The sequence below is a fragment of the Lutra lutra genome, chromosome 13 (assembly GCF_902655055.1).
Source record: "Lutra lutra chromosome 13, mLutLut1.2, whole genome shotgun sequence".
NCBI classification, from domain to species: domain Eukaryota; kingdom Metazoa; phylum Chordata; class Mammalia; order Carnivora; family Mustelidae; genus Lutra; species Lutra lutra.
The window spans coordinates 73,253,819-73,267,105 of NC_062290.1; the positions used below are offsets into that span (position 1 = coordinate 73,253,819).

Genomic DNA, 13,287 nt, shown 5'->3' on the forward strand with positions numbered 1-13,287 from the left:
CCACGCACGCCTGGAGGCTCAGCAGCCAGCCAAGTTCAAGATCAAAACGCAACCTTGAGGCAGTGAATTCTACACCTTGTATTCCTGTCCTCAACTGCAGGGAACCCCTTAGTGCTCCACTCTCCTGTTTTCTCGCCCGTCCACAGCACATTGTTTGCTCCATCCTGCCTTCCGCCATCAGGGAACCTCCCTCTAAAAATCTTCTCCCTGTATCTTTAAAACAGGTGCATTATAACCAGATGCATGTTTTATCTCTAACCTCTTCACAGATACTTCCACCCTCTGCCTTGTTTTAAATTTGATTTTCTTGGATGACTTTTCAAACTTGAGTGGCTTTTCTGCTTCACTGGAACTGTTTCTTTACCCCACTTTTCTGTCTGTGAGGCTAGCAAGGACCCCTAGCCCCCTTTCAAGCCATTACTGCTGTGCAAAATCTTTCCTCTCATGAGGGCGGGCACCATTCTGACCACTCTCTCCTGTACATCTACTCAAGTTATCTACTCACTTCTAGACACTCCCCTGCACACCCCCCAACATCTACCAAAGACTTCAATTCCAGACTCATTATCTTTCTATCCATCCCTACTCCTGCCACCATCCTAAGGGATTTGAACAACCCTAGAATAGCCTCTAGCCATTTCATCCTTACAACTCCTGACCTCCACAAGTCCAGTGATATTTGCCTTAACTTTTCATCAGTTAACCCCATCAATGACCTTGTCACCCCCAGGAAATGGTCTGTATTTAAAATCATAAGCTCCAGTATGTCACACTCTGAACATGAACACTTCTATTTCTAGCTCTGTCCCATGGAGAAAACACTTTCCCAGACTCATGATGTGCCTCCACAGAGAAGGCACAAACTCCGTCTCTTTCCCAGCTAAGAACAGAGTCCAGCTCTCTCGCTCCCTTACTCCCACTACACAGCCATCGCCGGCATGTTCACGTTCTCCTGCCCTTGACTCCTCTGTTCTCTCTTCCACCCCCAATCGGGACTTCCTCAGTTCTCTCTCCACTTGACTTTCTCTCCTACCTGGTATTCTAGCATCTTACCAGCACCCACAAATCTCATGACCTTCCGTGCTGGAAGCCCTAGCTGTTTGCAAATGTCCACCTTGTCATAAAATAACCTTTATTTTCTTCTCTCAGACACCACGCTGCTGATGTGAAAAATCACATCAACATATGGGTGCCATACAACTCAGCAGGGTCCAGTTCCACCCGGGGAAGTTTATTGCAAGTTTTGTTATTATCCCTGATTGTCATCACTATTTCTTTTATCTTTTACATTTCTACTTTGTGGTCATTGTTTTTTGCTGAAGGAAGTCATTTGCTGCTTCTTTTCAAAGTGTGAGCATGTGATCATATAAAATCTGAGAATATTTTCTGAATCTTTGCATCGCTGGAAGTCTTTGCTTTGCCTTTACTCCTGGATAATAACTTGTCTCTGTACAGACAAGAGTTTAAAAAAGCCCTTTCCTGGGGCACCTGGGTGGCTCAGTGGGTTAAGCCTCTGCCTTTGGCTTGGGTCATGATCTCAGGGTCCTGGGATGGAGCCCCGCATTGGGCTTTCTGCTCAGCAGGGAGCCTGCTTCCCTCTCTCTCTCTGCCTGCCTCTCTGCCTACTTGTGATCTTTCTCTCTCTGTGTCAAATTAAAAAAAAAAATTAAAAAGGCCCTTTCCTTAGCTTTTATTAAACAATTATTCACTGTCATATAATATTCCATGCTGCAGCTGAGAAATCTTTTTCTAATTCCTATAGGTAAGTCTAGTGTTTATCATTCTTAAAAAGTTAGCATTTTCTCTTCAAATCTAGAATTCATAAACTTCCAAAATTCACAAGAATATGTTAGATGTGTTTTCTTTTATTATTTCTACTTAGTTTTAGGTGGGCCTTTTGAATCTAAAACCAAAGGTTTGTTGTTGTTGTTGTTGTTGTTTTTTCCAAAATAAGATATACTTTTTCCTATTTTTCTCCCTTCATTTTATCTCATTCTTAAACTTTTATTTTTTTACTCTTAAACTTTTAATTAACAAATATTAGATCTCTTTCTTTTTCCATTTTTTTGACTCCAATATTTTCTCTTCATATTTTCTACATGGCTATCTTGATATTCTATCTTCTTGGAGATTTATTTAACTTTTCCTTCCATATCATGAACTCGGGTCTTCAATATGACCATTCTTCTATTCTGCCCTTATACTGACTACTTTGATCTTTAAAACCCCTAATCTTCATTTCTAGGAATTACTTCTCTGCTCCTTTTTTTCAGAGCAAATTCTATATATTACATGATGCAATACTTGCTCAAGTCTCTGTAAGGGTATCACTAATTAGTTCATTTTTATTATTTTTTTAAAAATTTTATTTGAGAAACAGAAAGAGCATTGGCAGAGGGAAAGACAGAGGGAAAGGGAGAAGCAGCCTCCCCGATGAGCTTGGAGCCCACTATGGGGCTCAATCCCAGGACCCTGAGATTATGACCTGAGCTGAAGGTAGATGCTTAATCAACTGAGTCACTCAGGTGCCCCAACTAATGCATTTTAAAAATATATATATTCTTCCCTTTTTTGCTTTATTTCTGTTTTCTTCATAAGTTTGGGTTTCCTTTTGGTTCTTTTTTTCCCCATCTTCATGTTTTTTCTCAAACATCTATTAATATTTTATGTTTGATCATACTTATAAATGAAGTCCTAGAATCATTAGAATAGGTATGTAGAGGGACTAGTTGGACATTGTGTGGAAGCTGGTGTGGGGGTTCTGTAAGTGGGTAGGGGTGAACCCAAATGAAAGCTTTCTTTCAGCATGGAGGGCAGTGAGGAAATCATGTAAGGAAACAAGCATGTTCTCCTTTGCTAAATAATGAAGGCTTGATTCTGAAGACAGAGCACATTTAAGTATTTCACTGTTTTGTGGGGCTACCTTTCCTTTCTCATATTCTCATATTTCTCACATTTCTCATATTCTCTCTGGCTGTAAATGTTCCCTGTTTTGGATCTATCCTAAATCTTCTATTCTTTTTTCCACCTTCTCCTTAGGAAAGCTCACCCAGTCATGTGGGTATACATAGGTTTGGCCATCCCAGTTGCTAACATTTTGGAATGCTCCCACACTGCTTTAGTAGAGACCTTCCTGAGATCCCAAGACCCTGGCCTCCATTACTACTCCAGCTACCCTACGATCTCTCTCAGAGCTCCCTCCTCTCAAGTTCCTTGTGGCCCATCAACTAAGGGTTCCATGCTAGCATAACATGATGCTTCCAGCATCCCATTTTAACATGATAATGAGCTCAGATGAGCCAGTGCTCAAGGCTCCACCTGAAGAGCGTTCCCTTACAGTGGGGAATCCACGACTCAATATCAATGCCTATCGCATTCTCAGTTCACTTTATATTCAAGTTCCACAAGAGTTCTCCTCACCTCTTACCCAACAGACGACCAAGACATCTATTTCACTAAGAAGATAGGAGTCATTTGCTTTAAACAAAGGTTATCTGCTTAAGTTATATGCTTAAGGCATAGGGATCAGTTCAAGGAACCCAAGGGAAGGAATGGATAACACCTTCTTGGCCTAGGTCCCAGGAATATCAATTCTTCAGCTAAACTTTTGCCAGCAGCCATATAACAACCCAACTCACAACTGAGGTGCCTGGCCATCATCTAAATGTAGGTGTCCACTGTTGTTGATGAGGAGAGTTGTGTACTTTAGATAGCAGGCAAATGACAAAGTTGATATTTTCCCATAACATGCTTCAAGCCTATCTTGTAATTTTGCCATAATCCAAGATCATATGAACTCTAAATGGCAATAAATCCCTAAATGAAACATCAACAGACCGTGCAGTCTTTGCAAATATCACTTCCAACCCCCACCAACCCCCACATGCACAATTAAAATAAGAGGAAAAAGTCCTTATTTCATGCTTTTATCCATCAAAGTAACACACTGATTTTAGCCCAGAACCTGAAGGAAATAAAACATATCCATTTCTCAGTAGCCTCTCCTGCAAAGACAGGTCTCTGTAACATGATATTCCTAAGGAATAAATGTAGTTTTCATTATTTATGAATGTTTCAAGTAGTAAAATAATAGGCTTCCTGAACTTGTCAATTCTTCTATACATTAGATTTAATAACTTCTCCTGAAAGCTTACTATCGGAGAATAAATAGTAGCTGGCATAAACTATTTCTTCTGACAGAATTAATTTAAAACCGGTTCACAGAACAGTAAAGTACAAAAGTTTCCTTCACAGAGTACAGATACTCTAAATTGTATGACAGAATTTTTCCAATTATAAATATAATAACATCTAGTTCTAGAGGATAAATGTATCTAATGCTTAATCAACAAATTTAAGAGTCAAAGTGAGACTAAAGGGAAAGGGAAAGCATAACTCAGAATTAGGCAAAAAATAGATCAAAATCATCTCTTCAAATGTTTTTGTGTCTATTGGTATGAATTAAATAATGTTGAATTGTTATGGTGACAGTTCATTTTAATCAACTTTTCATTAGCTATCTTTTAAAGTGAAGAATACTACAACTTCAAACTCCTAATATGCTTCCTGAATTTGTGTTTTGAACAAATAAGATATGAATAAAACCAAGATAACTGAAACTTTGAAAAATGATTCCTGTTTTATATCCACTCAAAACCTGTCTTAGCATTTGGTAAATCCTGTAATGTAATAAATTATTCTTAAAGTGGATATTTAGACTTAACTAGAAAGGAGAAAGGTTAATGCATCCGTATTGTCTTCCTGATTTTGAATTTTCATTTCCCTTTAGAGCCGAAAATAACTCGTCCTCCCATAAATGTAAAAATAATAGAAGGATTAAAGGCAGTTCTTCCATGTACTACAATGGGCAATCCCAAACCATCAGTGTCCTGGATTAAGGGGGACAGTGCTCTCAGGGTAAGTGATTATTATGAATACACGTCTATACAACTTGTTTTCAAACACAACAATTCTTTGCAAAGTCAGTTACATGATTACAAATTCCTGGTATAAAATTGTTCCCTTATATAACAGTTTAACCAAACTTAAATAGTCCTCTTCCCATACACACCAACTATAAGGCATTCCCGTTGGGGTTGGCTAGGGGAACAAAGATGGGAACCAGTAGTTCTTTACAGGGATGGCCAAAGAAGCAGAGCAAAGGCAAAGCTAGAGTATTTCTTTGTTGACTGGTCGGTTAGTTGAATCAATTTATTTTTTGACATTGAATCTTTGAGACACAGGAGATAAAAACAAAAATGAAACTAAAATCCAGGTCTTAGACCCAACAAACAGTTTCTGGAAGGAGAGTGAGAAAGGAGGTTTGGAAGGAAAGGGATGAGAACCTCTGGAATGAAGTTAGAGCACAAACATCATCAAGACTGGTGAACACACTCCCTGACAAATGCCTCCATCACAGAGCAGTCAGATTAAAAATCTATTATGTACATGCTTATTTTGTATTGCTTTTGTATCTCATAACGACATTTACTGGTAAATGATTACACTGCATCATCATTGTCACCTACTAACTGTGAATTCAGTGAGGTTTTTCATCTTATGCTCAGAATATTCCACAGAGAATATGTAGGTGTTGATATATGTCAATTAACCAAAACGAGGTACAATATCGATTAGCTTTATTTAAAATAAAACAAATAAAGTTGTTTGTGATAATCTATATAATTTCAAATGCTATTTTTTGATGAAAGCAGCAATGGTGATGACCTGATGAAGTAAGGCAAATGGTATCTTGATAAAGCCATGGACGTTTTAAAATTCATGTCCCTATCCCTGGCAGGAAAATTCCCGCATTGCAGTTCTTGAATCTGGGAGTTTAAGGATTCACAATGTGCAAAAGGAAGATGCAGGACATTATCGATGTGTGGCAAAAAACAGCCTCGGGACGGCATATTCCAAATTGGTGAAGCTGGAAGTTGAGGGTAAGGAGTTGTATTCCTTCCCATTATGGGGCTATTAGAAGGGCCTCACGTTCTACTGTGAAGGCTGGACATTAGCTTGCAGCAGCAGATGTGTGGGTAGACCAGTTCCCTCCACTGTTCCAGATACTAAAGCATAAGGTCAAAACTCGGAAAAGAAAAACTGAAAAGAGAAAGAAGTGTGCCCTGGTATAATGGGTCATATTCCATCCATTGCCCACAATCCCTGGTAATTTTGACCAAAACAGATTAAATTCACTAAAATACTAATACAGCAAGACACCAGTTCAGAACTTCTATTTGACTTAGACAATTCTCCCTTGCTTATAAATTTGAAAACCCTCATTTTATCTTTATCAGCATATAGACATGACTTTAAAAAGATTAAAGAAAAAAAGTAACTTTTTTTAGGTTGTATTCTGTCACAAATGGTTGAGAAAAATAAAATACTGGCTCAAAATGTATAACGAAAACTATTCCTAGTTCCGTGAGTTATACTGTCAAAATATTTTTCATTTATTTAAAATGTTCTCTTAAAATCAACCAATTCAGCAACTAGTTGTAAAGGTCTTCACTGAGAAATCAGAATCCAGATAGGATTAGGTGTTCTACCCATATGATTGTAAGATCCTTCTTGACCTAAAATCACATCACATTTTGCTTAAAAATAGAAACTACCAGCATGCCTATGCCCAGTGAGCAAACTAAGTACAACACTCTTCCCAGCTCTTCCTGTTCGATGCTGTAGAATTAATCTCTCTGGCTCCCAGTTTTCTCAACTGAAAAGTGGAATTTGCTTTGAGTATTCAGTGAGGTGGTGTTGATAGTAGTTAACAGAGTCCCTGGCCCTTTGTAAACACCCAATAAATTTTGACTAAAGGAATCACCTATTTTTCTACTTTTCTCTTATCTGACTGAGAAAGTACTTGGACTTTCTCACACTGGACCATATTATAGTTCATTTGGGAGAGACCCTGGGAGTTTCCCCTAGCTTACTTTGATTCCATCCTATTCACGTAAGCCCACATCTCTTCCTTTTCAATCATACAGTTTTCTATTAGATTCTTTTAGATTATTTTTATTTCCTAGGTAGCCCTTGCTCTGACAGCATTAAGAATCTCATTTCCCACATTTGTTTCTAATTGAGGTAACATCTTTATTACATCATTGCTTCGATTGCTCATAGAATCTCTATTAACTCCTCATAGAGAAGAATGAGGTTGATGGGATAATGGCTGTCAGATGTAAAAAAAAAAAAAAGATATTTTCAGCATAGTTACTGTAATTTAGTATCTTCAACATTAGCAATGGTATTTAAGGCTCAGTATGCAATAACCACTTGATACAACTTATTCAGTGAAAAATAAATATATAAACATGTTCAATCACATATTTGGACACTATCTGCCTGGATTCAGTGTTTCCTTGAGATGTACATGGCATAATACAGAGTGAATGTTATCAATTTGTATAAAGTGTCACAAAGATTTTCCTCTTCAAGATATTAAATATAAGCCCTCCCTATTGTAATATTAAATGTTGATAGTTTAGGTCAGTATCTTCATAGATATTAAAAATATTTGCTTCAACAGTGACATAGAGAAAATGAACACAAATCACAATTACTTGGAGTCCAATTACACAGTTTGGTCCTGCTTTGCCATTTAATTTTGCATCACACATATCAGTAAAACTGAATACTGTCTTCTTTCTTCTTAACACTTAAATGGTGATGCTCATTGCCTTAATAGTTAATATACACAGAGGTTATATTAATCTCGCTAGTATTGAGAGCACATAATATCATTTAAAGTTACTCTAACAGTAGGTAAGATGATCCTTTTAGCACACATCTATTTCTACTCCATTTTAGTCCCTGTTAAAGCAGCCAATATATGTGAAAATTTGTGACATGCTGAGCACAGTGTCTGGTACATAATAAACATTTAATAAATGGCATCAATTATAATCATTACTATTAGAGCATTAATTATAGTAAGTCTGTGTAGTTTCTCTTGAGGTTCTGAAAGGTTGGCTTCCACTTAAAGAAATAGTTAAGACATTTCCAAAAGATACAATGCAGACATGATCTATTTAAAGGAAGGGCCAATTTAACCAACAATTCAGAACAGGTGAAAAACCAACTGAAAAGCAACTGGTATGACCCTGAATGTGTCTGTAAAGACCTACTAACTGGGCAATAATGAGGGCTGAGGATACAGCTGGGCCATAGTCAGTGAGGCAGGTGACCATTTGTTACGCACTGTGTCAGTAACTCTGAGAATTATTTTGAGCAAATTAGAATGAGAACTCCATAATATCATTCAATGCCGGGTTACATGTACTGACCATGGTCATGCCATGGAAAAGCTGTTTGCCATTGTCAGTTTCTGATGAGGAGAAGTATACCAACTGTGGATTTGGTAGAGTGTTTTCACTAAATCTTAACTGCTGTAACAAACATGAAATAGCCTTCAACTCAAAAGTTAAGCTCCCTTTCTAGATCGTCAGTCTTAAGCTGCTGGATCTCTGGAATGGCAACATGAACATATTCTAATTTTTTGTCTTATCTTAAAAGGTTCAAACAGTGACATATAAAATTACTAATGAAACCATCTAATTCAAGCATAGCCAAACATGGATGTATTTCCAAAAGGATGAGCAATGGGAGGGCTAACATTTTAAAATGCTAAATGCTTACGTGGATTATTTTATTGAATCATCACTAACAGTCAGTGAGGAAGGTCCTATCATTGCATCATTTAAGAAACTAAGGAACAGAGAGGACATCTAATTCACAGAGGTGTCTAAGAGACTGAGTAAAGCTAAATACTGTGTGTCCTATTAAGGAACAGATATTCATGTGTAACACTGCCAAGAGTAGTGTCAGAACAGAGGTGAGAGAAAAAGCCAAGATTCTATAAATGGTGGCGAACAGGAGCTGAAAAAAAGAGACAGTGGATATCAACAAATTTTTCAATAAATTTGGTACTGAAAAGGAATAGCCAAAAAAGTGAGCAGTAGCTACAGGTATATATGGTACATACGTAATGTTGTTGTGCAAGATTTCTTTTAAAAAGATTAAAATGTTTAAAAATACTGAAAATTTTAAAATATGAATAAGAAGTGTCTCAGAGAAAAGGACATTTATATATAAAGGAGAGAGGTAGAATATTCAAGGGAATGTGGTACTTGAGAAGGCAAAAACAGTGTATTGAGGGGACAAGTAGAGTGATAAGCCCTATATGGAGGGTGACCACTTGTCCCAGTTTGCCCAGGACAGTTCTGGTTTACACCTGTTGTCCTGGAATAATTATTAATAGAGTCCTCCCTGTACCTTCAAAAGTATCCAGGCTTCGATGATAAATTATTTGTTCACTGTACTTAGGAAGAAGGAACTTCCTTCCTTGTAATAGGAAGGAAAAAGGGGGTATATTCCAGTATAAACAAGTTAATGAGTTTGGTAGATGGAATTTGAGAAAGCTCTGTTGGTTTCTATTTCCTTTAGGAAGTAGAAAGTAAGTTTATCTTCTGAAAATACTTCTGTAAAGGGAGGTGGAGAGCTGAGGAGAGTGGAAAGGTTTTAAAATAGCTATTGGGAATGGGAGAGATGACTCACAAGTGTAACTAGGATTCCTACATAACATTAAAGTTTTAGTAGAGAATGGAACTGTGAATATGGAGTGACATCAATGTGCCTCACTGCAGAAAAAGTAGAAGATGTTCAGAAAAAGTAGAATAGCAAATCCAAAGGCAAGATACAGGCACTGGAGTTTGCCCGGAAGGAAAAAAGGGCAAAGGATTTAACAATTATTGCAAGAGAATGGTTGAAGGAATTAATCATGGCATCTTTTCATACCAAATATACAAATGTAAGCTTAAACACTTACAGCACCGGCATACGACAGACAAGATAACATGAATATCTTCCTATTACAAACACCCAGAATTGCTGGGTTAGTCATACAACCCGCAGGATAAAATTATATCTCCAGAGACCAGGAATAACTAGAAATTGAAAAAACAGCAGCAAGCTCATGAGCTGGCTCTACATTGTCCTGAAGGTAAAGGCGCAGGTGTCCATCTCTATAACCTAGAATATTTAAGACTCTTAAGGGGATGGGAGACAAGGTCTCAGGCCCCTGTGAAGGAATGTTAGCCCTGAGAACCTTCTATAAAGCTGAGAATCACAGAAGTGCAAAGATGGACCAGAAAAAGTCCATCTGATGGTACATAAAGACAATGCAGAGGCTTGTTGGTCTACCTGAATTCTGGGTGTGAGAAAGAAAAAAACAAGTTTTCTTATGAATAAATCTGTATTCAATGCTAAGGACTATATCTCATGTAGGTTTGACAGTGAATTCATACTGCCAGCACAGGCTGGTGCTGCCACGCTAGAGAAATTAACATAAATATTGGTCCCAGACCAAAAATTTAACAACTAAAAAGCTTTAAAAAGTACCTTACCCAGATTATATAGGATTTTCATAATAAAGCCACACTAAGGATGAGTTCACAATGCAAAATTACAGCATCCACAGGAAACTGCCTGAAGCGAGAGTTCGCTGACACAATATACAAAGGGATCAAAACCCCGGGAAATTCAGCTAACCCAATGTGAGGCTTGAAAATAAATATATGTAAACTAATTAAAGACACAAAAGGAGAAAGAAAAATACATAAGAAGAAGAAAAGCAGTTCTGATAAAGAATTAAATAATTTTAACAGATGCAAAACATAATTATAATTAAAATTCAATGGATGAATAATGGTGTTTTAGAGATAGAGATAACGCACACATTAGAAGTCACCTCTTCAGAATTTAGAATTCAGTTCAGAGAGATGGAAAAGATAAAACTGAATAAAGAAATAGTTATGGATATGCATTACAGAAAGAGAGAAGAGAGAAAATATGAGGCTATACTCAGAAGCCTAATGACTGAGTACTAGCCAAAATTATTGAAAACTTTAAATCTTCAAGTACGAGAAACACAATGAATCCCAATGAGTAAAACCAAAGAGCAGATACGCTAATAGTTTCAGACCCAGATTCATCATAATAAACACGAAAGACAAAGAGGTGATCTTAAATTATTGAAGAAAAAACAGATTACTTATAAAGGACAACAATTAGGATGACAGCAATAAAGAAACCAACACTTTCAACTATTCTTATTATTTGGTATAGTCTAGTGGAGGTGTTTTTCTTCATTCTTAATAAAAATCAAACATTAAAATGTGTACACATGTGCTTCAATAATTAATTCTGATCATTTATCTGGAGGAATTATATATATATAAGTGTATGTTCAAGATTATCACAAAGCTAAAAAAAAGATTATCACAGTTATTTACAACAGTAAAAATTTTAAAGAATTTAAATTTGCAAAAAATAAAAATTTGCATCAATAGGAAACTGACAAAAGTATGTGAAAAAATTCCATGCAGCTATTAAGAATGAGATCAAGCTATACACTTTAACTTCTACAATTACCTACCATATATGTGATTTGGGTCTGTTTTCCATCAGTGAGCCCAGTTTCCTCATCTCTAAGATGAGGTAAAAAAAAATAACCACCTACCTCTTAGGTTGTTGCAATGATCACATGAATACAGGCACACAGCAAACATTATACAATTATTTGCTGTATTTACAATTATTTAATAAGTACTTCTATAGTGCTATGTGCAAGGTTCTGTTCTATCTCATTAGAAATATTAACTCATTAGAAATTTTAATGTGTTCATAAGTGAAAAAGTTGAAGAAAAGTATGTTTTATATATTCTATATTAGAATGTATGAACTAATAAGCTGTTAATAGTCACCATCTCTGCATGTAGAATTACATAGGAGGTAAATGTCTTGTCATACACTTTACATAGTTCTTTATACTTTTTAGATTTTTATAAAGAGGAAGAATTAATACATGTATTCAAGTTTTGGAAAAAAATTATTTCTTCCAAACCTTATACGATATTGATAAAGTGACATCAACCTTTCTGTTACTGGTTTGATGTTATTGGTTTCTGTTACTGGTTTGCAGTTCTGCTCCATTCTGCTCTAGAACAAACTAAGGGATGGGAAAAGTTTTATCAAAGGCAATTGGTTCCTATGTTGATTAGATATTCACAACACCTGGGCACTGGCTGAAGAACTGGGGATGAGGGTGAGATCCTGATGAAAAGAACATGAAACACCCCATTTCCTTGGGGACGGAATCAGTCCATAAAGACAGTAAGTTTGAGGCAAAAGGAAGGGAGTCACCTGGATGGAGTGAGAAGTGAAGGAGTTCAGAACGCAGCACCTACTAGTGGGTTCTCCCCGCATTTGACTCTTCTTTCTTACTTATGGGCAGACCTGGAATCTGTGATTCCATACTGGCTTGGAGGCTCCAACACTAAAATTCAGTTTGGGTTCTGAATTCTCAGTGAGCATTTTCTTCATGTGGTTGGGTGTTATTGACTCAAAGTAAGCAAAGGAAGTTCCCATGGAAAAGTGAAGCACTCCCGCTAGGTGAGAACTATACAGGTATACTGATTTAACACTGGTGCAGAAGCATCTATCATTTCCCAAATTCCATAGTCACATGAAATGCAGAAAAGAGTGGTCCATCTCATAACAGTGGAGGCTCTTCCTTTGGAAAGTTTAACCCCTGTCTCATGTACCTCTGTGACAATGACCTTTCAGACAGGTTTCATGGCAGGATGTGATGAGGGCAAGGGAAATGTCCATATCACATTCCATACATTCTAAGATGTTCATTTTTAAATATTTTACCATGGCTGGGGTGAATCTCAGAGATGCTAGTTCCTTAAAATCACCACTGGCTAATATTTGTTTTCTTTGTTGTACATTTTAATATCTCTGAAATTCTGGTTTTTCTTACCAGTCTTAAAGATAATCACACTTGGTTCGTGGTTTCTGCCCTCAAGCTGAGATCATTCTCCAAATATGAGAATGAAGATATAAGGATAAAACAAAAATAAATCAATCATATCAGCTCATAAAGATCTCCTTATATTTAACTCGAACTATTCCTTCCTCTTGAGATCGTTTCTTTCAATCAGTTCCCCACAGAGATGAAAACAGCATTTTCAGTGGCATGATCCAATGTAACCCCCCACCCCCCACTACCACCAATTATATTTGCTATTAGTTTTGTTAGGTTGAAAACAGAGACAAAGACACTTTTCAGAGCCCTACAGAAGAAATTCTGAATCAACAGAGTTTCTCCAATCTGCCTCATGTCCCACTTTAGGTATGGTGGGTATCCAAAGAATGATCCATGCTATCTCTGTTATGTATCCCTACTGAATCAGTTTTCTCCAAGTACTCTAAAGGCCAGGA

General features: G+C 36.9%; 1 protein-coding gene across 5 annotated transcripts in view; it reads left to right on the forward strand.

The window, feature by feature from the left end:
* MUSK (muscle associated receptor tyrosine kinase) overlaps positions 1–13,287 on the forward strand; it is a 92,128-nt gene that overhangs the window by 15,100 nt on the left and 63,741 nt on the right. For all 5 annotated transcript variants that reach the window (XM_047701157.1, XM_047701159.1, XM_047701160.1 and 2 more), the window contains exons 4-5: positions 4,790–4,917; positions 5,801–5,942. In XM_047701157.1, coding sequence (XP_047557113.1) covers positions 4,790–4,917; positions 5,801–5,942 — 270 coding nt within the window. The remainder of the gene's footprint in view (positions 1–4,789; positions 4,918–5,800; positions 5,943–13,287) is intronic.